The sequence below is a fragment of the Pristis pectinata genome, chromosome 11 (assembly GCF_009764475.1).
Source record: "Pristis pectinata isolate sPriPec2 chromosome 11, sPriPec2.1.pri, whole genome shotgun sequence".
NCBI classification, from domain to species: Eukaryota; Metazoa; Chordata; class Chondrichthyes; order Rhinopristiformes; family Pristidae; genus Pristis; species Pristis pectinata.
Genome location: NC_067415.1, coordinates 63,564,681 through 63,591,802, shown reverse-complemented (window position 1 = coordinate 63,591,802; position 27,122 = coordinate 63,564,681). Strand labels below are relative to the sequence as shown.

The 27,122-nt window shown below is 40.2% G+C and overlaps 1 protein-coding gene across 1 annotated transcript in view; it reads left to right on the top strand.

Moving 5' to 3' along the window:
• The window catches only part of LOC127575957 (glypican-6-like), a 785,436-nt gene extending 759,199 nt beyond the window's left edge, over positions 1-26,237 (top strand). The window contains 3 exon segments of the mRNA XM_052026233.1: positions 14,221-14,357; positions 18,765-18,940; positions 21,345-26,237. Of these exon segments, the coding sequence (XP_051882193.1) occupies positions 14,221-14,357; positions 18,765-18,940; positions 21,345-21,547 (516 nt within the window). The 3' untranslated portion in view covers positions 21,548-26,237.
• The last annotated feature ends 885 nt before the right edge of the window (positions 26,238-27,122 follow it).

The window sequence follows — 27,122 nt, the reverse complement described above, 5'->3', positions numbered from 1 at the left end:
ATCGATCCAAGCTCTAAGCTCATCCGCCTTGTTCACAACACTCCTTGCGTTAAAATTGACACATCTCAAGCCTGTCTGAACACGTCCCTTCTCTATCACCTGCCTATGGTACTCAATCCTAGCTTCCTCTATTTGAGAGCCAAACACCTCTTCCCCAGTCTCTCCAGTTCGGATCCCACCCCCCAACAATTCTAGTTTAAACTCTCCCCAGTAGTCTTAGCAAACCTCCCCGCCAGTATGTTGGTCCCCCTGGGATTCAAGAGCAACCCGTCCTCTTTGAACAGGTCATACCCGCCCCAAAAGAGGCCCCAATGATCCAGAAAACTGAATCCCTGCTCCTTACTTCAATCCCTCAACCACGCATTTAACCTCCTCCTCATTCTGTTCCTATACCCACTGTCGCTTAGCACAGGCAGTAATCTGGAAATTACTACCTTTGAGGTCCTGCTTCTCAACTTCCGTCCTAATTCTCTATAGTCTCTTTTCAGGACCTCATTCCTTTCCCTACCTATGTCGTTGGTACCAATATGTACCATGACCTCTGGCTGTTCTCCCTCCCCCTTCAGGATATCTTGGACACGATTAGAAACATCCCGGACCCTGGCACCTGGGAGGCAAACTACCTTCCGAGTTTCTTTCCTGCGTCCACAGAATCGCTTGTCTGCCCACTAACTATAGAGTCCCCTATCACTAATGCCCTCCTCACTCCTTCCCTACCCTTCTGACCCACAGGGCCAGGCTCTGTGCCAGAGACACTGCCACTGTTGCTTCCCCTAGATAGGCTGTCTCCCCCAACAGTACTCAATCAGGAGTACTTATTGTCAAGGGGTACAGCCACAGGGGTACTCACTAGTACCTGCCTCTTCCCCTTCCTCTTCCCGCTCCTGACTGTGACCCAATTGCTTGATTCCGATGTTCCCGGCTTGACCACCTGCCTATAACTCCTCTCTATCACCTCCTCACTCTCCCTGACCAGACGTAGGTCATCGAGCTGCATCTCCAGTTCCCTAACACGGTCCCTCAGGAGCTGCAGCTCGACACACTGGGCGCAGATGTAGCCTTCCCGGAGGCAGGGAGACTCCGGAAACTCCCACATCTGACACTGAGTACAGGAAACTGCACTCATACTCCTTCCTTAACTCAAGTCACCTACCTTCCCTCGCCCCTTTACGCCTAAGCCCCTTGAGCCAAAGCCCAGAACACTCTGCTACCTCTCACTCTGCTGCCCGCTCCGACGCTGCCGCTGGATATGGCGGTTGGCTTTTTAAACACAATATTGTATTGCACCTCCAACAAACTTCTTACTGGAGTGGATCTAACCTTCAGAACCAATGGGAAGTTGTTTGACCTACAGCAACTACACTGTAGAGCCAGGGTTACCCAGTCCTCAATAGTTGATCTGCAGTACTCAGATGAAGCTTACATTGCGTATGCTTGGAGGCCAAGCTCTCAACCATCATCAATGCATTTACTGAAGCATTCACGAGGATGGGCCTTACACTCAACATCCACTGGATCAGAGCCCTCTACCAACCTGACCACACCACGCTCTAACAGTAAATGTTCAGTGTGAGACTCTGGAAACCATATGGACCACCTCCCATATGTTGGAAAACAAACATTAGTGATGAAATTCTTCACTGATTTCAATGCGTCAGTACAGACATTGATCGTTGAGAAAAAAGATATTAAAAGATCAAGACCTCAGACCTGGCACAAAATGCATGGTCTACCAGGCAGCAGTTATCACAGCCCTCCTCTGTGCCCCGACACCAGACTATCTCAGCAGGTAACTTTTAAGGCACAGGAAGAATACCTCTAACACTGTCTTCACAACTCCTCCAAATTTTATTTCTAGGACAAGCTTTCAGATAAATGTACCCAGTATTGAGGCTCGAGTTACACTATCAGCTACATTGTGCAGATCAGGTCATTTGCATGCACAATACCGAACTCCCAAAACACAGATCTGTCTCGAAGGAGATTACGAAGCAGACAGAAGAAATGATTCAAGGATGTGCTCAAAGCTTCCTTGAAGAAATGCAACATCTCTGCTGAATCCTGGGAATCTGTGGTCTATCACAGTTCAAAGTGGTGAAAGGACATTTGGAATCCTACTCAAGGTCATGAATCGGGAGCACAGAGGCCCTGTGTAGGCATCGGAAGGAGTGTACCACCTCACAAGCAAGCCTACTTCATCTGCATTTCCACAATCCGTACACTAGAGTGGAACTAAATCATAATCTATCCCAGGTGACTGTCCAAGGAGGGGTTATGATGGGAGAGACGAAATGAATTCAAACACTGGTAGTTCTTGTGGACAGTTGGGAGGAATGGGGGAAAGCAAGGTATTGGTCGTAGTGAACAGGTGTTAAAGATTGGGTAATGCTGCCCCCTAGTGATTAAATCATAAAGCTCTCTTAGCAACTAAAAACTGAATAAAAAGCTAAAGTCATCAAAGTCTTCTTCTGCACTGTTATATAGATTTAATTTATAGAGTAGCAGTCTTTGTAAAGGTTTCTTAAAATGTTTCCTTAGAGAGATAAATTGCTGTAATTACCAAAGCAAATTAGAAGAAAATTATACCTGAAGGAAGAATGTGAACATATCATTCAGTTACACTTTAGGCAAGTTTTAGAATCTGCTGTGTACGAGGTACGAGGCCAGATTGTAGTCAAGGGAAATCTTTGGAGTTCTTGATATGTGCCGTGTTGAATGGAATTAATTAAGTACTGCATTAGACCCGCATTGAGCTGCTGTTGTAGATGGAGACTCCAAGACACAATGATCGGGAACGCAACTTACAAATTTACCAAAGCATTTTAATGTAAAATAGATATTTAAATAATGTATTGTTTGTTGCTATTAACTCGTATGAAGTCCATTTCAAGATGTTTTATTCTGCTTATAAGTACCCCATTCCCTCAAGGCAGCTCATGCATTCAGCTGTTCAGTTCCATGGCAGCTGTCACATTGTTCTCACATGTTACCCATTCAGCCTCATGACACACAAGGTAACGACAATTCATGGGTGAAAACATTTCCGGAAGGGTCAAGATCTTGACAATTCTGGATATTCCTGATAAACTTGATCTTCAGAGTTAAATTAATTGACCTTCTGGGAGAATTTACTTCTGTAGAGTTCCCTCAGAAATCTATTCTTTTAAAAATGGAAAACTTTGGGGGTGGGGCAGGTTAGGCACATGACCACATTGCTGCTGAGTGCTGTCATAGCTTGAGTCTCTGCACTAAGGTTATGTTAAACATTTAGCCAGCAATGATTGCTGAGGAATTCCAATATATGAGGAATTCTCACTACTTTATACATTTTCAGCTCACACACTGCCACTAAGTTGTAATATTAGAGAAACGAAGTTACTCTGAATGAAGGTGGTGAAGAAGGCATTTGATCACAAGCCTTCATCAGTCAGGACACTGAGTATAGAAGTTGGGAAGTTATGTTGCAATTGTACAAGATGTTGGCGAGGCAGCACCCTGAGTAGTGTTTCAGCTTTCGTCACCCTGCTGTCAGAAAGATGTAAATAAACTGGATAGAGTGCAGAAATCATTTACAAGGATGTTGCCAGGGCAAGGGACTGAGTTATAGGGAGAGGTTGGACAAGCTAGGACTTTTTCCTTGGAGCGTAGGAGATTGAGGTGATCTTATAAAGGTGTATAACATCATGAGGGGCATAGATAGGGTGAATACAGTCAGTCTTTTTCCCAGGATTGGGGAATCAAGAACTAGAGGGCATAGGTTTAAGGTGAGAGGAGAAAGGAACTTGAGCGACAACTTTTCACACAGAGGGTGGTATGTGTATAGAATGAGCTGCCAGAGGAAGTGATTGATGCAGGTGCAATAACATCTTTGTTTAGAAGGAAATGGGCCAAGTGCAGGTAACTGGATCCTACTTGGATGGGCATTTTGGTCGGCATGGACCAGTTGGGTTGAAGGGCATGTTTCTATGCTGTGTGACTCTAATTAAATCAGTAGCATGATTACTGTACCTGTGATTTGACCAGAAACATGGGAAGGTATTTCCTTTTGCCTTACTCCTGTTCTCGCTTTTTCTGATCATGCTATTTTTGGTACTTTATAATTTGTTGGTTTAGAAATAGAATAACTTGAGAAATAAAAGTAAAATAAAAATGACTTTTTCTTCCCAATATTGGGGAGTCAAATGAATGGGAATTCTGATCCAGCATTGGAGTTCAGTAACAGATGGCCTACACCTGTTATTCAGCTTGTGCAATTAGCCCAACTCAGCCAAACATCTATTGTCTGTTACTAACAGAAAATAATAATATTTGGTAATTTAGCAGTGTTCCAAAAGATCCTCAAGCATAATGGCAATTTTCTTTAAATTTAAAACAAATCAATTACAAAAAAATTCATTCATATCAGGTCTTTTATATAAAAAAGCAACCATGCACACTCTATAAGAGTCACATTGAAAATGGACAGCAAACCAGGCAGGAAAACAAAGGTTAAAATGGTAGACAAAAACTTAATTGAAATGATGGGCTTTGAGAAAGATTTTAAAGAAGTGAAGATTAAAAATTATTGCATTCTACTTGGACTGTTATTTTAGAGGGATTTTTTGAATTGGGTGATAGTGCAAAATGGGTGAGAATTAATCTATAAACCATTTGCATTGTGCATAATTTTCATATCCGTTTACCTCAATATAGAATCGTAAGAGAAGCAAAAAAAAATCACCTAGAGTCAGAATTAATCCTTATTACTTCATTATTGAACTTCAGGCATTTTTGGTCTGCTGAATGAAGTCATATAAAAATCATGATATTGGAATATTCTTTTTGGAGGAATTTTTATTGTGGTTTTCTCCGCTTTAATAGTGTTGAAGCCTGATCTTTAACTTTCACAAACTCTAGTTGCTTGTTCAAAGGCAGCTGCTTTGCCATTGGTGTACTGACCCGCAGGAAGTGACTTAGAGGTTTCAGAAGAAACTCTCCATGCCAGCATGTGGCTATGATGGAGATATGGGAGAAAGGGGATGGGTAATGGTACATGGTGTTTCAGGAACAGACCTCCCACCCCTCCCCCAGACCATTGAGCATTGGCCATCAACGATCAGCAGCAGCGGTCACTGGGTCCAGGGAAACTGTACTTAACAGTTCACAGAAGCCTCGATCTTTACAGAGTCCTACTGGCACCAGCTTTTATTTCTAGTAAAGAAATTTAATGGGAGGACTTCAGAACATAATATCCCAGAGGAACACTTTAATTTGCACACAGTTCACTACTTTCACCATGATGTACTCCATGTTCTACCGAAAGTTTACAAAGATTATGACCTTTTGTTCCAATTACTGTCATTAATTAACCAAAAACTAAAATCATCTGCGCACATTGATGATGTGCAGGAAGTATGATGGGCAAACGGAAACTGCTTTCATATGAATGAAGGCATGGTGCCATTTTTGTGATGGGCAAGACTTCCAACAAGAATGGGCACAAGCAGCTCTAAACAGGTACATTGTAGTAAAACAGAGCATAGAGCTTGGAAGATTTCAAAATGTTTTCAGCATTATTTCAGTGCTTTCTCAAAGTGGCAGATGGACAATGTAAAACAAATGACAATGTTTTTCAGGGATAGTTGAGGTGTACTCTTATCCATGAAGATGCTCAGCACTGCCTATATTAATAAAGGGAGCCCACCCCCCCCCCCCCACCTCACTGTTCCCCCTCCATGCATATTCTGACATATCTAAGTTCCCACCAGATTAATTTGTTCTTGTGTGTGCCACCTCCATCCCTCCACACTCACCAATAGATTTTTGAATTGGGAAGCAAAGGGAAAAGTCTTTCAGTAATGACTGAGTAACGAAGTGCACAAACACAATTCCACTGTTCTCCCTTACACTGCCAATGTGTGCAAGACTAAAGATACCTTTAAGAAGTGAGTGCACCATGATACATTGGTGTAGAAGGTACTGCTATCTGTTGAGTTAATTACCTTCAACAAGGGAGGAAGACAATGCACCTACCTCTTTTATTTGCCTTCATCAGTCGCAACATCTGAGGGCCTACAGATACTATATCGGCAATAAGAATGTGATGTTGCGGGTCGAGGGTGTAACACATGAATTAGTTGACAACAGCGTTCTTTAGGTTAAGTAGTGATGATGGCAGATGATGCACATGGTGGATGTGTTCGTGAGCTCAAGAAACTTGGGTGGAGTGAGACATCTGTCCTGTATATGGACTGTTCCTGAGGGAAAGCAGTGTCATCAAGGTCTAAGGGCAATTCGCAGAGCAGCACAACATGGTAATCACAAGAGGAGGAAGGCGATATTGTTGTTGAAAGCGTAAAGACTTCGGTGAGTCAACCAGCACCACCAACTACAGACAAGGTCTCATATCATGACATCGTGAAAACCTTGAAGGGACAATTTAATTGGCACCACCAGAGATTTCCAAGAACGTTAGTGTAGGCACTATAGTGTAGTGGTTAGCGTAATGCTTTACAGCACCAGCGACCCGGGTTCAATTCCGGCCGCTGTCTGTAAGGAGTTTGTACATTCTCCCCGTGTCTGTGTGGGTTTCCTCCAGGTTCTCTGGTTTCCTCCCACATTCTAAAGACATACAGGTTAGGAAGTTGTGGGCAATGCTATGTTGGCGCCAGAAGCATGATGATACTTGCAGGCTGCCCCCAGAACACTCTATTCAAAAGATGTATTTCACTGTGTGTTTCAATGTACATGTGACTAATAAAGATATTGTATTTTATCTTAAGAAGAAGCACAAACTTAGCACGTGCAATCAGGGACCACAGGAAACAGCTGATAGGCTGAGGAAATTAGCAAAGAGGCACAATTTTCTGACCTTTCTTGATCAGGTTTTGTGGGATTGTTTAGTGTGTGGACTGATAGATGAAAGAATTCAGGGAAATGTTTTTGATACACTGGACTTAATATTCCAGATTGTGTGCAGTATAGCCATCGAAGTGCTCGCTCATGGGTGAGTGCTTTAATTGTGGAGTGCAAATCCTTGAAAGAAATAACTGCCAGTAAAGACAATAGACTCTTATGCAAGGAGATAAAAGTATGGAACAAACATCAGGGTACTGCACACATAGTAGAATCAGATAACAAGGAGCTGGAAACGGGAATGCTCAATTGATTGCACGCCTGAGGAGGGTGATGAGGAAAGTACGTTTAAGGCCACTGTATTGATTGAAGAAGCAACAATTAGCATGGATATTGCTTCTAGTTGGTCTGTCATAAGCCAAGACTTGTATCTGAAATACCTCAATTAGTTTCTGTTGAAGCTGTGCGAAAATACATTGGGCACATACTCAGGGAGAGTCCTCCAAGTTATGAGGGAAGTGAATTGTAGGGTTTCTGATGGAGATAGATGGGTCCAGTTGCATGTCATATTTAAGGGTCAGGGGTATGCACAGGTGATCATGGGCATAGATTGGATTGAGCATTCACATTAAGAGATTATGTATTGGGGAGGATCATAGCACTGGGTTGTGAAGAAATCCAGGAGTCACTCATGCATCAGAGTGCAGTGGCTCCACTCAAACAGACCACAGGTCAGGTGGGTTTGAGAGGTGTCAAGAGGTTTCCAGCATGCAGGCACTGGCAGACCAGAATTAGGCTGCATGAAATAGTTATAAAAACTTATAGTCGATTGCTATATAGAACAATCAGAGAAAATGCAACCTTGGATTCCAGAGCAGCCAATATAGACTGCACGGTCCATGAGGATGGATGTAGTCATCAAGATCTGAGTAGCAGTGCACTGGCAGTATTGCAAATGCATCTGGTGAGATATGTGAAATTCAGGTCCAAAGAAGCAGTTGAATGTTAGACTTTTTGAAGTGCATGCTGCAAAGATCAAGAAACTGTTGTATGATAAGGAGCCAAGTACATGGTGTAGCCACATGGCAGCGAATAAGAATGTGACATTCTCAGAAGTAGGTAATATAAACAAAACAAAATACTTTCCATGGTATAATGATAACACTGAGGACATTCTTTGAGAGTCGTAGATTCACAGTGTTGTCAGTAAGGGCTGGGTATTTTACTGTTTCCCTGTGGGTCAGTTCTGCATTCAAATCCTTTTGGATTAAAGGCTAACCTACTATTTACCTTCTTAATTCACAATTCATGACCCATTTTGAATAAACGTATTCTGCAGTGGTGGGAGGAAGGTAGGAGGGTTCCCCTCGGGAATCTGAGGGACTTGGATTGGCTGATGAAGAATGGAGGCAGCAGGTGGCACTCTTTACAAAAGGGGAGCCTCAGAAACCTTCCAGGGTTACAGCCAGGCATTCCGGCAAGAAATAAAAACCAAAGAACTGCAGAAATATGAAATAAAAGATTTGTGTCAGGCAACATCTGTAGAGAGAGAAAAACAGTGAAGGTCATTGACCTGATACATTAACTCTATTTCTCTCTCACATAAGCTTCCCAACTTTCTGAGCTTTTCCAGCACTTTCTGGTTTTACTCCTGGTAAGAGGTTGCATGGAAGATCTCTGAGAGGATAGACTGCAGTCTCCGAATGCCTGCTCTTTGAAAAAGCATGCATTGCGAGTATACCTGCCCACTCTGCCTCCTGCTGTGGGCTGAGGGAAAAGTACATAAGTCTCTTTCCGATTATGGTGACTTTCTTTATATAACAATCAACAGCAAACTGTGAGAGGTGGCATGGATCAGCAAGTGCAGACTGAACTAATCCTAAATTTAGACAGACGTGATGGACTGTTTAATCTGACCTCCTAGGGCAAAGCAATCAATTGTCCAAGGAGGTCAGATTCACAGTTCCTCATATCTTTCTAAATTGTCCCAGATCGTGGTGAAGGCAAAGGATGAAGTCCGAGTGTTATCCCTCTAAGTAGTTGGCTTCAGGAGAAATTGGGTTAGTTAAGGTTGGCTGTTCCATGACTAAATAAGAAATGCCTTTTTTTAACACCAGTGAGATTTAAAACCTTACTGCAGATTAATTTTAGTGTGCTGCACTATTCCTGATATCATTTGGGGGTGGGGGGGTGGTATTGTTCCTGAGGGAACAGAAATCCTATCATGTGGCTGCTCAGGCACCTGAAAGTGTGCACAAAATTGCTCTGTTCCAGGTTAACCTGTTTTTCAAAAGCACAATGCCATTTTTTTTGGAGCTGTGTGGAAGAATATTTAAACCTTTTGAGGGCAATTGGTTCTCTGATACATATGTTTTTATCCCAAACCTTGGTTGCACATGGTGAACAGTAAATGTATGAAAAAGCAGAATAGTACTGGTACTCAAAGATAGGTACTTAATTTTGCACTCAGTGCTTTCGCAGAACACTGCTCCGCTGTCTAGTTATTGATGTTGCATTCAAGCAGACTGTTACTGATCTTTCATGAAACTGGAGTCTTATTTTAAATTGAATTGCATTTGATATATTTAATGCTGCACCCCTGAGATTTTGGGGTTTTTTACAGTCACATGTAAAGTAAACTTCGAAGTGAGAGAAGTTTATTCAGGCTATAGCTGTGAAAAAGGATCTGTAGATCAGTTTACCCCTCAGGAATTGCAGAATTCCAGCACATGGCAGATGGTCATTAAAGGTGACAATTGGAAAAATACTTCAGCCTGAACCTTAACCTCCCAGATGGATGGTTTTGGTCAGGTCAAAAATTACTTTACAAAATACCTGGATCAAAAAAAACAAATTTGACTTGAACAACTCCATCATGGTTTAATGGAAGTAGGTTCAGAGGGCAGGAAACCAATCTACTCACAGGAAGTAGAGTAATGATTTAAATATTATATTAAGGCTGCCACCTTCATTTGACAGTCATTAGCCAAGCAGTTAAAAGGTGCCAGTTTAAGAACGTTTGGAAATAGGAATAGGGCCTGTCAACCCCTTGACCCTCTTCATCATTCAGTGAGATTGTGGTGAATCCAATCTTGGCCTCAACAGCACTTTCCTGCTCTCTCTCCAGATTTAAAGATTTAATAGCTGCCATCCTCTGCCTCCGCATCCACAGCTCTATGAACCAGAGAGTAACAAAGTTTCACGACTCTTGGAGAAGAAATTTCTCTTCATCTTCACTTGAAATGGGTGACCTTTATTCTGAAACTGTGTTAAACTAGCAGTTTGAGGGTCTTATTAGTGCCTGAACCCAAGTTGGTATAGGAAAGGTGGTCATTGAGCAAGGATTGGAAGGTCACTGAGACAAAAAGGGAAAGGCTGACATCAGAAGATGGCTTGGAGGGTCAGAGAGCAGAAAAACTACTGAGGGTTGGAAGTTTGTATTTGTTTAGGAGAATGGGTTTATAGTAGTCGGGTAGGGGTTCATTCAGCAAACTAGTGGTCAAGGAGGGTGTGGCGGGCAGATCAGCGTCAGGATATTTCTGGGGCAAGAGATGTAAGCCTGAGATGGTGGAGACTGGTATTGAGGTAGTGGTGGGGCCCAAGGGATTGCTGGCTAATGACATTATTTGAAAGCTGAACCAAGTTTCTAGGCCCAGATTCCACAGCAGGAACATCTTCAGCCAGGTCTCCTTTAATGCTATTAGGAGCTGGTTCTACACAAGTGGCCCTCAGATGGACACCACTCCGTGTGTCCTGGCTCTCCCATTTGACAATACTTTAGATGGACAGAAGGCACAGAGGTAAATCATACATTCAGCAGTTGGTGGCCAATTTTCCAAAGGTTTTAATGTGCATTGACATTGAATCTTCACCCTGCACTTTCTAGGGAACTTTAACCACAGGCAATCAGCTGACAGGAGGTAAGATGGTCTGCATCCATGATCCATGGGGTAGGCGCCTTTACAGCACCGAACATGTTTTACCTGCTGGCCCTACGAGCTGAGCAGTAAAATATAGCCCTGCACCATCTCTTTCCCCTCCACTGACAACTACTTGACCCTCCCCCTACCACACCCAACGTTATGATCCCCAAATACAATCAGGACCTCTCACTCAGACAGAATGTGCTGACTCACACCACTGGAATGAGCAGAACCCTCTTTCAATTGTGATCAGAAGCACCCCTTAATGCTGAGTTCCCAGCAAGCTCTCTCAGTACTACATAATCAGGCTATGAGTAAGAATTCCAATTAAGGGAGCCCTGCAGTTAAATTTTCTCAATCTTACAACATCCCTCATGCTGACCTCGCTTCCTGGTTAAAGTACAATCCTACATGTTCATTTGTTACATTTCTGCATTCACTGGGAAGATTGAATTGGTAATTGGTTTATTATTGTCACATGTACCGAAATACAGTGAAAAGCTTTGTTTACTTGTCATTCAGGCAGATCATTCCGTACATAAGTACATCAAGGTAGAACAAAACAAAAAGATTAAGATTTCTTTATCAGTCACATGTATATTGAAACACACAGTGAAATGTATTTTTGCGTAGAGTGTTCTGTGGGTAGCCTGCAAGTGTCACCACGTTTCCAGCGCCAACATAGCATGCCCACAACTTCCTAACCTGTACTTCTTTGGAATGTGGGAGGAAACCGGAGCACCCAAAGGAAACCCACGCAGATATGGGGAGAACATACAAACTCCTTACAGACAGCAGCTGAAATTGAACCTGGGTCGCTAACCACTACACTAATGCAAAATATAGTGTTACAGTTACGGAGAAAGTGCAGTACAATATCAGGCTAAAATAATCATAGATTGGCAGCAAGATGATGAATCATATCTTGTTAACAGTCACCTCAACATTTTCTGAAACCCACCATTGCTTGGTCCAATGACTGTGTGGCATTGTGGAGTTTGTGTAAGTCACATGTTTCATGGAAACTGGTCCCAATGAATGCAAATTCTTTCTCCTCTTCCCTTTCAATTTTTGAAGTCATCTGGTGTTAGTGAAAGTATGAATATTTAGTGGTTTTAGATCAATTGAAACAATTCACTATGACATACTTATTCTGATTGATATGGGTAGATGCACACATTCATGAGGCAAGTAGGATTAGTATAGATAGGCAGGATGGTCAGCATAGACACTGAGGGCCAAAGGGCCTATTTCTATGACAACTCTATGACTTGGCAAATGAAGATGATATTTGCAATGACTTTAATGGGATGTATTTTCAACTTGCATAATCTTTGTATGATAGCTTTGTTCTTAGAGTCAAAATCTCCAGATGATCAGAGATGTAGAACTGATGTTAAGTTTTCACAGACCTACTGGTTTCACAGTTCATTAAAAAGGCTGATAGACTCACCTGATTGTCTACTCCAGGAGAAGTATGAGTTGAAATGTAATGGGAGTAAATTATTAATGCCTGTTAGTGGGTAAAATACACTCCTTCAGATTCCTTTAAAAATGCTGGAACCACTTAGGCTGGTTAGGCAGAATCTGTGGAAGGAGAATGCATTTTGAGAACTTAAACCAGGCCAGGACACACACTGTGAATGGCAGGGCCCTAGGGAGTGTTATTGAACAGTGAGATCTTGGGGTGCTGCTACATTATTCCCTGAAAGTGGTGACACACTTAGGCAGAGTGGTGAAGAAGACACATGGTATGCTTGCCTTTATTAGCCAAGGCATTTTGACGTGCTAGGTTACAGTTATACAAATCATTGGTTAGGCCACAGTTGGAGTATTGTGTGCGGTTCTGGTCACCACACTATAGGAATGACATGACTAAGCTCACATGGGTGCAGAAAAGATTCAGTGTAATGTTGCCTGGACTCGAAGGCTTGAGTTATAAGGAAAAATTGGATAAGCTTGTTCCCTGGAGCATAAGAGACTGAGGAATGATCATACAGTGGTTTATAAAATGATCACAGGCATGGACAGAGTCCATAGTGACAGTCTATTTCCCATGGTAGGGGAGTCTAAAGCTAGAGGGTATGGGTTTGTGAGAGGGGAAAGATGTAATGGGGATCTGATGGGCAAGTTTTTCACACAGAGAGTGTTTGGTATATGGAACAAACTGTCAGAGGAGGTTGTGGAGGCAGATAAAATTACAATGTTTAAAAGACATTTGGACCTGTACATGGATAGGAAAAGTTTTGAGGGATATGGGCCAAATGCAGGCAAATGGGATTGGAGTTGATAGGTGTCTTGGTTGGCATGGATAAGTTAGGCTGAAGGGCTTCTTTCCATGCTGTGTAACTATATGAATCCATGAACTCTAGAGTTAACGTTTCAGATCTGAGACCCTTCATTAGAATTGGGAAAGAGAGGTTACAAGTTAGTTTGAGGGTGGGGGTGGGGGTGGGTGTGTGAATTGGACAAAGGGAATATCTCTGACAGGATGAGGCAGCATTGCCATGGGAAAAAGCTGTTGATTCAACCATCTGATTGGTGGATTCATGAGGAAAGTCAGTGAGTGACAATACCAAAAAAGAAAATGAAAATGCAAAGGATGAATGTGCAGGCTGGAGGGGTGGAAGGTGGTTTAGGGCCTTGCCAGTTATGGTAGATGGGAAAACATTTCAGACACAGCTGTGTGGAAAGTTTCATCATTGGAGCAGATACGGCAGAGATGGAGGAACAGGGAGAATAGAATAAGAGTCCTTACAGAATGGGAGGAAGTGTAGTTGAGATAGCTGTGGGAGCCTGTGGACTTGCAATGGGTGTTTATTATTCTTTCTGAAATAACATTGTCATCATCAAGCATTTTCAAGGTGAGCTGCCGCTCATCTTGAGACAGAGAGATGAAGGGCCTCTGACCTCATATATTAACTCTGTCTCTCTTTCCACAGATACTGACTGACCTGCTAAGTGTTTCCAATACTTTTTGTTCTTATTTCTGATTTCCAGCATCTGCATTTTATTTTAATTTTCATTCTAGTGGATGCTTTGTTACAATTTCCAAAAAGTATTGGGTAAACTGCATTATGAGATGAGTGATTGTTTCCCTGAACAATGTCATATCTGTAAAATATTCCCCTGTCTGTAAAGGGAGCTGAATCTTTCACTGAATGTCATGATTAAGGCCTAATACAAACAGAAAGGTAAAACTGCATAAAATTATCGTAATAAAGTTAACTGGAAAGGATACTTCAAACGTATTTTCCTGCATTACTTTCAAATGATTTGAATCATTTAATGCATTGCCAAAGGGAATGATTAGCTTTTAAGATAAAAAAGCAAAGGTTGTTCAAAGCTTATATGTGTAAAATTCTTGATTAATTGATGGTCATTGTAACTTTACCTCTAAAATTCCTGTTTTCTTTTGTTGACATTGATGATTAAAATGTCCTTTACTCTCATTACGTCTAAGGTCACTGACATTAAGGAGAAACTGAAGCTGGCTAAGAAGTTCTGGTCTACACTGCCTTACACAATCTGCAATGATGATAAAGTGACAGCTGGTGTGTCTGATGAAGAAGAATGTTGGAATGGACACACCAAAGGCAGGTGAGATACTGTGGAGGACACATTCCCATCTTATTAGCATTAAGAATCAGCATCTGGCATACGATTCTGCTAATTCACTAACAGTTGGCCATACTGGGTGTTGGCAGCTGCTGAACATTGCTGGTGTAAAGATGGAGTTGGGAATTGTCAAATGTGTAATGTCACCACAATAAATCTTCAATGAGCCAATTAGTTTCACCTTGAAAATGCTTGATGATGACAATGTTATTTCAGGAAGAATAATAAGATTCAACTCACATCTCTTTGTAGTGCTAAGTAAAGCCAGGACTTTTGCACTGTTTTTTCAACCATTTATTCCCCATTTTAACAAGGTGATATAGCCAAAATAAACTCCATAGAACCATAGAACCATAGTACAATACAGCACAATTACAGGTCTTTTGGCCCACCATGTTGTGCCGACCTTCAAGCCACTCCAGAGACTATCTAACCCCTTCCTCCCACATATCCCTCTATCTTAAATTCCTCCATATGCTTATCTAACAATCTCTTGAACTTGACCGACGTATCAGCCTCCACCACCACCCTAGGCAGCGCATTCCATGCACCAACCACTCTCTGGGTGAAAAACCTCCCTCTGACGTCTCCCTTGAACTTTCCACCTGTTACATTAAAGCCATGCCCTCTTGTATTGAGCATTGGTGCCCTGGGAAAGAGGCGCTGGCTGTCCATGCTATCTGTTCCTCTCAATATTTTGTATACCTCGATCATGTCTCCCCTCATCCTCCTTCTCTCCAATGAGTAAAGCCCTAGCTCCTTTAGTCTCTCCTCATAATCCAGACTCTCCAAACCAGGCAGCATCCTGGTAAATCTCCTCTGCACCCTTTCCAATGCTTCCACATCCTTCCTATAATGAGGCAACCAGAACTGGACACAGTACTCTAAGTGTAGTCTAACCAGAGTTTTATAAAGTTGCATCATTACTTTGCGGCTCTTAAACTCGATCCCACAATTTATGAAAGCTAACATCCCATAAGCTTTCTTAACTACCCTATCCACCTGTGTGGCAACTTTCAGTGATCTGTGGATATGAACCCACAGATCCCTCTGCTCCTCTACACTGCCCAGAATCCCGCCATTTACCTTGTATTCCACCTTGGAGTTTGTCCTTCCAAAGTGTACCAACTCACACTTCTCCGGATTGAACTCCATCTGCCACTTCTCAGCCCAACTCTACATCCTATCAATATCCCTCTATAAGCTTCGACAGCCTTCCACACTACCCACAACACCACCGATCTTTGTGTCATCTGCAAACTTGCTAACCCACCCTTCCACCCCCTCATCTAAGTCATTAATAAATATCACAAAAAGTAGAGGTCCCAGAACCGATCCCTGTGGGACACCACGAGTCACAGCCTTCCAATCCGAATGCACTCCCTCCACCACAACCCTCTGCTTTCTACAGGCAAGCCAATTCTGAATCCACATGGCCAAGCCTCCCTGGATACCTTGGCCTCTGACCTTCTGAAGCCTACCACATCTACTGCACTATCCTCATCAATCTTCCTGGTCACCTCCTCAAAGAACCCTATCGGGCTAGTGAGGAAAGATCTTCCCTTCACAAATCCATGCTGGCTGTCCCTAATCAGTCCATGATTCTCTAAATGATCATAGATCCTATCTCTTAGAATCCTTTCTAGCAGCTTACCCACCACAGACGTAGTCTCATTGGTCTGTAATTCCCTGGACTATCCCTACTACCTTTTTTGAATAAGGGGACAACATTTGTCACCCTCCAATCCTCTGGTACCATCCCCGTGGACAACGAGAACTCAAAGATCCGAGCCAACAGTTCAGCAATCTCCTCCCTCGCCTCACGAAGCAGCCTGGGGAATATTCTGTCAGGCCCTGGGGACTTATCTGTCCTAATATTTTCTAACAGCTCCAACACATCCTCTCTCTTGATATCTACATACTCTAGAACATTACCCTTACCAACACTGTCCTCAGCGTCATCAAGACCCATCTCCTTTGTGAATACTGAAGAGAAGTATTCATTGAGAACCTCACCCACTTCCACAGCTTCCAGGCACATCTTCCCACCTTTGTCTTTAATCGGACCTACCTTTACTCTAGCCATCCTTCTGCTCTTCACATATGAGTAAAAGGCCTTGGGATTCTCCTTAACCCTATTCGACAAAGCCTTTTCATGTCCCCTTCTTGCTCTCCTCAGCCCCTTCTTAAGTTGCCTCCTTGCCACTCTATGTTCCTCACGAGCCCTGTCTGATCCTTGCTGCTTACACCTTATGTATGCTGCCTTCTTCTTCCTAACTAGTTGTTCCGCCTCTCGTCACCCATGGTTCCTTCACCCTGCGATTCCTTCTCTGCCTCACCAGGATAAATTCACCCCTAACCTCCTGCAAGAGATCCCTGAACATCGACCACATCTCTATAGTAGATTTCCCTTCAAAGATGTCATCCCAATTTACACTCTCAAGTTCTCGCCTAATAGCTTCATAATTTGCCTTTCCCCAATTAAATATCTTCCCCTCCTCTTTGCTCCTATCCCTGTCCATGACAATTCTAAAGGTTATGGAGCAGTGGTCACTGTCCCCCAAATGCTCACCCACCGATAGGTCTGTCACCTGACCCGGTTCATTACCTAAAACTAGATCTAATATGGCACTTCCTCTTGTCAGCCTGTCAACATACTATGACAGGAATCCGTCCTGGACACACTTAACAAACTCTGCCCCAGGTTTCTGGGGCAACTTTGCCCCAGAAACTCCAGGTTCGTTTGCATTTCACATGGACCTACCACAAAGTTGATATTTTGCTATGCAGGTTTTTCTAACATTGTCCCACATTCAGTAGTGACATCAATGTCCAAGAGCTGAATGGTTCCCAACCTGTGTACTCATTTAGATTCCATTAAAGGCAATAATCAGCGTTAGTGCTGCTCAGCTTCAATGTATGAGGGAATCCTCTGCCTGCACTGCCTTCCCTTGATTTTAACCTTTTAGCAAAACTAGTTTTGCACAGTTTCTCTTTCTCAATTCACATCTGGCTTTTAAAAGTACCTTAACCCTATAATGAACAAAATCTGCAAACTCTGATTAATGAAAGAATGAACAAAACTTCTGGATTAACTCAGAGAATAAATGAGTGATATGCTACTGAACCATGTTTTATAACAGATCTTTTCTGATGTTGCTGGTCTCGTCAGGGTAGAGTTCCACCTCCACTTTTGAAGAAAATTAGTGGGGACGTTAGACAAGGCCCCCTACTGACAATCTATTGGTTCCTTTCTGAAAAGCCATTGTCTGTGGAGGTCACATTGGGATAAAATTTTAGTTTTTAGGCATCAGATTTTAGGATCAAATTTTAGGCATACATCATGATCAACATTAATGGTCTTCTGCTTCAGCATAATATTATGCAGTTGGGAGGTCTTGAGTTTTTATGCTCCTCTATGAATCTTACTCTTCATGTACTTGTAGTTTCTATTTCAAAATTGATTGCATTCCATTTAAAGTTTAGACTTTCAAAACTATATGATCAGATCAGGGCAGTTTTGTGATGACACTGAGGGAGTAGTTCAAACTCACTCTGTCTCTTCTGGACACTACTAAATGTAAACCAGCTATATCTGAGTGATTTTTGATTTGATTGCATTTTAGTTGGTTTACCATTAGAACCTTCCTTTTGTCTTGCAGTGTCACCAGTTTTATAAAACAGTTAAAAGGAACTGAGCTAGAGTAAAACATTGGAAGTGATTTCATGGCACTTGGTTGTTATAACTTGTCCTTAATCTACTTCAAACAGCTCTTTAATTATAATCTTCTTAATGTGCATTGACATGGTGATGAATGCAGACGTGAAAAGCATTTGCTATTTTATCTTTTAATTAGATTCCTGTTTTACAGAGTATTTAAATGTGTGTTTAATTACATTTGTTTAAGTATATTATATTAGCAATAATTTGAGGTGCCAACTTTCTGCAAACGTTACCATTTTCTTTATTTAATATAATGGGTCCATTGAAGAAGCTGTAGATATATGTCATCGTAGCACATTTGGTTAAGTCAATGGTGTATGAAATAATTTGTTATACCATTCCAAATTGCAATATTCAGTCTAAATTATCTGATAACAGTAGAGAGGTAGAAACTTATCTGACAAAATATCCACATATTTTAGGATTTGACTTTTACAGAGAGTAAGTTGTATTTTTAAATTAAATAAAATTATACCATTGGTTTATTGGTATTGGTTTAGTCTTCACTATAAGCAACTGATGACCTCTCCATTTATTTACAAAAGAATATTTAAATGATATTTTCATTATAAAATGGAGAAATCAGCTTTTGAACTATTGTGGTTGGTCATTAATCACTGTGCTCTGTAATCCTGAGTTATATATTACATAATTTAAATCTGCAGGTACCTGCCTGAAATTATGAATGATGGTCTGACTAATCAGATTAACAACCCAGAAGTAGATGTGGACATCACTAGACCAGACACAATGATTCGTCAGCAAATCATGGCACTTCGAGTAATGACAAACAAACTGAGAAATGCCTATAATGGAAATGATGTAAACTTCCAAGATTCAAGTAAGCATAATCTTCACTCACAGACAAGAGTAAATGGGAGGGTATGTAGGGAACTGCTCATATTTCTGCTGGCAACAATTTGCTCATTTCTTGTTTCCCAAAAACTATGTAATGTGCAAATCAAATCAATGGAGCTGGCCATCATAGTCACAACTTAGTCGGATTTGAATGGGGCTGCATATTGTGAGGAGGAAGTCTTTTGAGATCAGCCTTATGCTCAGAAGGGATCTGAATCCAAGTGGCAGAGGAATGCAAAGAAGTAGAAATCAGGAATTCACAGGGGAAGTAGGATGTGGAAAATGTACTGTTATGAACTGCAAAATAAGCAAATATAGTACTTCCATGTACCAGCAAACTAGGTGCTGACACAGACTTTTGCCAGGTGAAAAGAATAAGCTGAACTGGTCTGGAATAGAAGAAAGATGGCACTTGCTCATTTCCTTCCAATATTTGTAACTTTAGTTGGGAGTTTCTTCTTCTACTTTACAGATCATGTTCTGACACCTGTTCTAATCTGCCCCATTTGTTCACTGCTCTTATCATTTCAGTGACGTAAACCAAATGTTTTATTAGACAAAATATACTTCAAAATTCCAATTTATGACAAAATCAGAATTTATGAAAAGGTTTTCCTTAGCTTCCAAATAAACAAGAGCTTGAGCACAATGTGTGGAGAGAAATGGATTGTGCTTGAGCATAATCCATTTCTATTATAACTACACTCACACTGAAAAATAAAACAGTCCTACATTCAGTAACTGAAAAGCTTTAGATAATTGCTGGTCATATTTTTCCAGCATTAATACTGATAGGTGCCTAAGTTTCTGTTACACAATGCCTTTGGGTAATGTTTCCTACTAGCAGTGGAGGTGGATAAAATGAATCCTCATCATAATTTCCCCACATCAAGTGTGCACAGCCTTCATCTTACAAGGTAATCTTGTTTAAAGTGTGACTGTAGAATCTCATTGTCACAAATATGAATGATATTTTTGAATAGCATGTATCCTTTCAGCATGATCAAGATCACCACTTTTAATAAGAGCCGGTTTTGAACATAAATGTTAAAAATACGTCTTTTGAAGTATTGAAAATTGGCACGGCGTTCAAGTACCATGAGTTGGGAGGAAATAGTGAAGGCAGTAGGTGTAATTTTCTAAAGGCTTAATTGTACCCCAAAACTGAAGAGGTTGAGAAATATTTGGATCCATATTCAAGAAAGAAGGCAGAAAGGACAAGCAGAGCAAACTAATCAATCTTAAGCTCTATTGGAGGATTCATCATGGGTTAATTTACTGTGCACATGGGGGTTTCTGGCCATTATTTGCATTCATTAAAGTTAAAAAGCAGCAAGTCTAGAATTTCCTAATCAGATGAAGGTTCCTGCTGTGTTGATTTGTGCAATGTCTTTCACAACCTCAGAGCATCCTAAAGTACTTCACACATCATAAAGTACTTTATTGCTGTTGTAGCTGTCATAATGTAGAAAATACTGCGGCCACTTTGCGCACAGCAAGCTCCCACAAACAGTATTGTGATAATGACCACGTAATCAATTCTTGTGATATTGGTTAAGGAATAAATATTAGATAGGTCACCAAGGATAGCTCTCTTTCTCTACTTCAAAATAATGCTTTGGGAACTTTAAATGAACCTGACTGTGCAGATGTAGCCTTGGTTAACTTCTGATCTGAAAGATAGCACCCTTACCTACTTACCCTTTGGATAGGAGGGGTTTAGAGAGATATGGCCAAATGCGGGCAAATGGGACAAGCTTGGTGGGCACCATGGATTGGCATGGATGAGTTGGGCCGAAGGGACTGTTTCCATGCTGTATTACTCTATGACTCTTAGTAGAATTATCTTCCCTCAGAACTGCACTGCAATAGCAGCCTTGATGTTACGCTCAGGTATTAGTGGGAGGGCAAATTCTCACGACCCTTTGATTTGGTGATGAGAGTGCTTCTGTCTGAGCTATGGCTGATACTGCTACGACACCACACATTCACATGGTGTGATTTAATTGGTTAAATCATATGCATCACTGGTGTTAAAATCAGACTGAAGATCAGTTCTCCAGATTGGTATGCCAATAAAGTTCTGGGAGTTGGCTAGGGAGTACTGGAAAAGTGAAGGGATAAGACCACAACACCCCTTCTATAAAAAGAAAGATCATACCTTGTTTTTAATAAAAAATCTCTCCCTAATTTTACAAGTCCATACTCTGGCTCCAATCCCAACTACCATTGCTATTGTGGTCAAATGACTTGGTGCTTTTCTTAGTATCTGGCATTGATGACTATCAGGAGAACAGCAAACGCTCAATGGAATTTCAGCCTGAGCTCTTTAGGAAGTTGCTCTGATTGAATAGTCAATTTTCACTGGAATCATTTTTTCTTTTCAGTTGACGAGGCAAGTGGCTCAGGCAGTGGTAGTGGCTGCACCGATGAAATGTGTCCTCCAGAATTTGACTTTTCAACCACTGAAGCTCCACCAGGGCCCAAGAAGAATGAGCCAACAGGTTCCACAGCAGTCAGACCCTGCCTGCATTGGCTGACCACATTTATCATCTCTCTACTCCTGGTACTACAAAGACAGTGGAGATAATCAGTGACATCCAATAGAGACACTAAAGGACAAACACCATTTTCCTTTTGGATATATCATCAAACACACAGCTCCATCTTGGAACGGTACCAGTTTTCAAGCAGAAAGAGATACTGCAGCCTGCTGCCATTTTACCCAAAGACCACCAGGTGCCATTCAGGTACATTGCTTAATCCTCACTCAGACCTCACATAAAAAGAAAAACTCACTGAAGGTGACTTGCCTGCAGTTGGGATTGTTTCCAGATTCATCATCCTTTCTGCTTATTTTATGCACCGAACAAAAATGACATTCAATAAAAACTTTTGATTTATACACTAAGTAAGATTTTAATATCTAAGTTCTACTTTTACAGTTACCACAACGTGAAAAGAATGCTGCAAAATGTTCTGGATAATATGGTCTAACTATTGTATCTCTACAGTGACATCAATGAACAATGAAGTTCAGTTACAGCAGTAGTTAAATGATTGAAGAATGCTGGTAGTTTAATAACACAGTTTGCCTCATCCATCCAACAACTTTATTCGGGTTGTCCTTTAGAAAATATGAAAAAAAAATTTGTGGGCAGGTGCATTTTAAAATAGCTATAAACGATGGAAATATTTGGACTATTATAGAGCCTAGAGAACAAGTGATTAAACAAACGTTTGAGTACAGTTGAGTACAGGTGAAAAATACATGATTTCTGATAGAGACCAATGGAATTTATTAATGTACAAGTAATAAAAATATGAGTCATTTTGCCAATCACAACAGAAGAAAGATCCAGGAAGATTGAGCTCTGACCTTCATGTTGAAGTGTATGATTAGCTTCCATTACCTGGATTTTTGCTGCTGGTTTTGATTGAGTGAGAAAGATCATACTAGTGTGCCTGATTTTCACTAATGCTCCTCCATTTGCTTGTTGCTTCATGTCTTCTTAATAAGTTTCATAAAAAGTTAGAGCTCTGCAAAGTGCTACTGTAAGCCATTTGAGAAACTCCAAAAAGTGAAATTCTAATTTTATTTTCAAATTTTCATTCCAGCACTAGTCATCCGTCGCTACATTAAAATATAGATAATTCGAAGTATTAGCTCAGGGTTTAAATGTAATTACATTACCTGCATGTTATTGTATCTCCAATGCTCAGCGCAAAGACAGCCCTGGAACATTTACACTGTTGAAACACCAGTTTTCAATGCAATTGGTGAATGGTTATTGTCTGCACCACTCACATCTAAAGAGAGTGTCTGACACTTGTATGGGTTTTTCCTTTTTACTACATTCTGTGATAGAGGTAAATCTGTAATAGTGAACAGACAGCTTCTGTTCCTAACATGTAGCCTAGGTGAAAATCCCAGAGTTTTGCAGTCACAGCTTGTACTATTAAAGATAAAATAAAAATCCATGCCCTTCAGCACTTTGAACACATTATGGAGCTTTCAAAATGTGTACATGTTCCTGATATAAAGTTGATAACATAGCTTTGAACCATGGGAAAATGTGCTGAACCAAAGATTATTTCTAATGTCAGATTATTCTGAATCTAACTGCATTTTACTTACTCCAAAAAAATTATTTCAAAGATGATATGGTGCAATTAAGTGTTATTTTTGTGGGTAAACTTTGATCATTAATTTATTCATCACTTTTATGCTGGACACACTGGGAGTCATTCTCCTAGAACAATTCTGAACATCTTTGATAGAGCTCCATTATTGTGTTATAGAATTAAAGAATAAAGCAGAACAGGAAAGCACTGGCTCATTATACCTGTGCTATATATTGAAAGCTTGCCATTATTTCCACTCCTTTGTTCTTTCCCAATTGTCCTGCACATGTTTCTTTTTCAAGTCGAATCCCTTCCGGAAGTTACTATTGAAGCTACTTCCACCACCCATTTGGACAGTACGTTCCGAGTCAATAAGACAAATTTTCATCAGCATTGTCAATTACGTGAAATGTTTGTTCCCTTGATACTGACCCTCTTGCAAGTGGCAACGGTAAATAAAAATTACATTGAAATTAATGGAACCAAATTTCAAAAGCAGAAAATACCATATATAACCTACTGTAACATGAATAATGCAACCAGAACATGCATTTAGCACATGGGACCAAGGGTAAATTTCTACTCTAGTTTTGTCATATTTACTCTGTCAGAATATCTCACAATATCAAATTTCTTTTAATAGGTATTTTTTCAGCCAAAGAGCTAACACATTTAAACTTTGTGATGCAAATACTGCTTCTATTCAGAAATATTAAATGATTCCACTGGCTAAGATACTCAAATACTGTAAATCACTCTTGCAATCTAAATATGGATGGCACAGTAGTTGTGTACTGTTTAATCATGGGTGGATGAGGCCCAGAATATAATTGGTGCAATAGCCAATTACGTATCAATTTACTTAGTTACTAAATTCTATCATTAAAATGTAGCTGAAAAAAGGGAATGAAGCAGAAAATTCCACAGTAAATCCTGTGAGACAGATATTTTGGGGTATGGATTTCCTTCTGTGCACTGGATGCAGGAATAGAATAGAATTTATTTAAAACGATTAAATTCCACAGTTGACAAGTATTTGCTCAATAGAATGATTTAGACATGCCCATCTGCATGTAGAACTTGCAGTTTTTAAAATTTTCAAATGCTGGGTGAAAAATGGAATTCAAATTGACATTTCATATGACAAGTTGAAGACCTTCAATCACAGTTAAGGTTATAAAGATTAGTTGTTCCATTTTTATAAAATGGTTTGTGGATTTTGGGATAAAGAATCATCCATTCTTTAAGATAGCTAACTAGAACATTGAAAACAAAGCCAGAAAAACTATAGGTAAAATGTTTCATAAACTATTTTTCCTGTGCTCTTGGAAATGTAGAATGGCAGCTGGGCTAAGATGCATTATGTGGGATGTAAGATTGACCAGGGTGCTGGGGATAGACATTTGTCTGCAATCACTTGCACAAAATGTACAATATAGGAGTGAATGCTTGTTGTATTCCATTGCTGAAATTAAATTCCTTTGTTACTTAGCAACAAGCAAATGAGGACAAAATTCTACATCCTGGTGTTTTTTTATATAAGAAAATAATAATCTGCAAACCTGATTTATCTAAAAATGACATGGAATTACTGAAACACTGACCTTCTTCATGTTTCTTGCATTCTCCTGAGATCCATGGGAACATCTATCCATGGTATCTCCATTTAGATTCGTTTTTCTAAATACCGTTTTTATATTTTCATGAGCACAGAATACTTTAAAATAGTTTTTAAGAACATGCTGAATTGTGATTTGCATGGAAGAGAAGTTTGATGATTCTCTTGTTCTTGTGACTACACATGAAAACTGCTGGGCACATCCACTTCACTATTATTAACGTATTTTTCTATTTATTTTAAGGGCAAAGAATTGTGTTAATGTATCTTTGTGTATGGATACAAAAAGAAAGATTATTTCTATAACTTGTAGCAAAATCAGAAACACAAATTTGAGCATGTCTTTGATTTTCAACAAAAAGCAATGACACAGAATCCTTACTACAAATTGTTGCCATTCGACATCCAATTTAAAGTTTATTGATAGTTCTTCATCCAGATAAGGGAAATTGGCTGTCCTTTGTTCAGACGTGTGGAATGTCCAAGACTAGGGTGAAAATGAGTCCAAATTATATATTGAAAAATTAGCTTGGATTTGAACCTAAATATTTACAACATTGAAAAGCTAACAGAAGGACAGGTAAAGCAAACAGTCCTGAAGGGATTTGAGATGTAAGGTGGAACTGTAGCATTTTTACTGTACAAGTTATTACTTAGGTAACACCTGTTTTGAGAATCCATTATCTACACTAGCTACTCATTTTTTCATTACTTTGGTTAAAAGTCTATCAAAGCATTAGTTGTGAAGGATGTGGTCCAGTACTTCATATGAAGACAGTAATGGTAAACATAATTTTCCTCAACTTGCAACAAATTAGTGGAATGTGATGGTTTCAGAGGCAACACGGGTTGATTGGGCTGATGAAGGCTAGGCTATCCTTTTGGATTTATAAAGCTTTCTGCAAGAATAAAATTCAATGTTGAGACACCAAAGCCTTTGAAGCTTCATCCTACAGTATATCAGGCTCTGGATATAATGTCAAATATGTATGTCTTTACTCTCTATGCAGGTAGTGGTATAGTCTGAGAACATAGTGCAATTTTTAGTGATTTCACATTGTCATTAGCGGTGAAATACCTCTCTTCACTTTTCTCATTGATAAAGCTGATATGAGTAGGAAGCTCTTTTCACAGCATTATACTCAAATCAACTTTTTCAGTGATTTTGTTTTTAACTAATAAAGTTCTGCCGTATTACTAAATGCAAATGTTTGACATAAACTTACTTGTAATCTCCATTTGGTCACATATTAGCCTTAATTTTCTAAATACTTCCTTGAACACTCAGGAAGAATGATATTTATCAAGATCTGTAATATTTCTAAAATTAAAGTTTAGTATGCATTGTATTACATCATCATCAACTAATCATGATGCAGAAACTAGATCATATGATCTAAAGTTATTTTATGATGGTGAGTGAACAGCCTTAGGTTGATGATTTTTTTTATTTGTTTACAGTGCACAAACTGTCATACGACCATTTAACATTATGTGATATGATATGTTATTTTCTGGTATCAAATAGTCAAATAAAGGTTCCTATCATTTCAATTTGTGTCATGTAGTCAATGTGCAATTTCATTTTACCACTCAATCATGCAGCAGTGTTTAAGCTTTTTGTATATATTATAGAGAGGAAGAATGACTGACAGTTCCATTATCATTAGGATTGAGACCATCCATTCAGTTATTTCTGCCACAACTCTTGCTACCACCCCCCCATCACAGTTTTGTTCATAGATCATGCTGTCTTCAAGTTTATTCCATTCAAGAGATTCACCACCTCCTCTCTTGACCCCATTCCCAACTGCAGGTAAGTCATAATCTTATCGGAGTGTGGGACAGGTTGTCATCGTAAATTCCACTTCGTATAACTCATCCTCAACCACTCCATGGAGGAGAAGGTAACTGCACTCAGTAGAGGAGAAGAAGGTAAAATTGGTAAATTTAAGGTGGTAAATTGGTTTATTATTGTCCATGTACTGAGGTACAGTGAAAAACTTATCTTGCATACTGTTCATACAGATCAATTCATTACATAGTGCATTGAAGTAGTACAAGGTAAAACAAGAACGGAATGTGGAATAAAGTGTTACAGTTACAGAGAAAGTACAGGTAGACAATAAAGTGCAGGGTCATAAGAGGTAGATTGCGAGGTCAAGAGTCCATCTTATTGTACTAGGGAACCTTCAATTGATTTATAACAGTGGGATAGAAGTTGTCCTTGACCCTGGTGGTACATGCTTTCAGGCTTTTGTATCTTCTGCCTGATGGGAGGGGGAGGAGAGATAATGTCCGGGGTGGGTGGGGTCTTTGATTGTTCTGGCTGCTTTACCAAGGCAGCGAGAGGTACAGACAGAGTCCAGAGGTTGATTTCCGTGATGTGCTGAGCTGTGTCCACAACTCTCTGCAGTTTCTT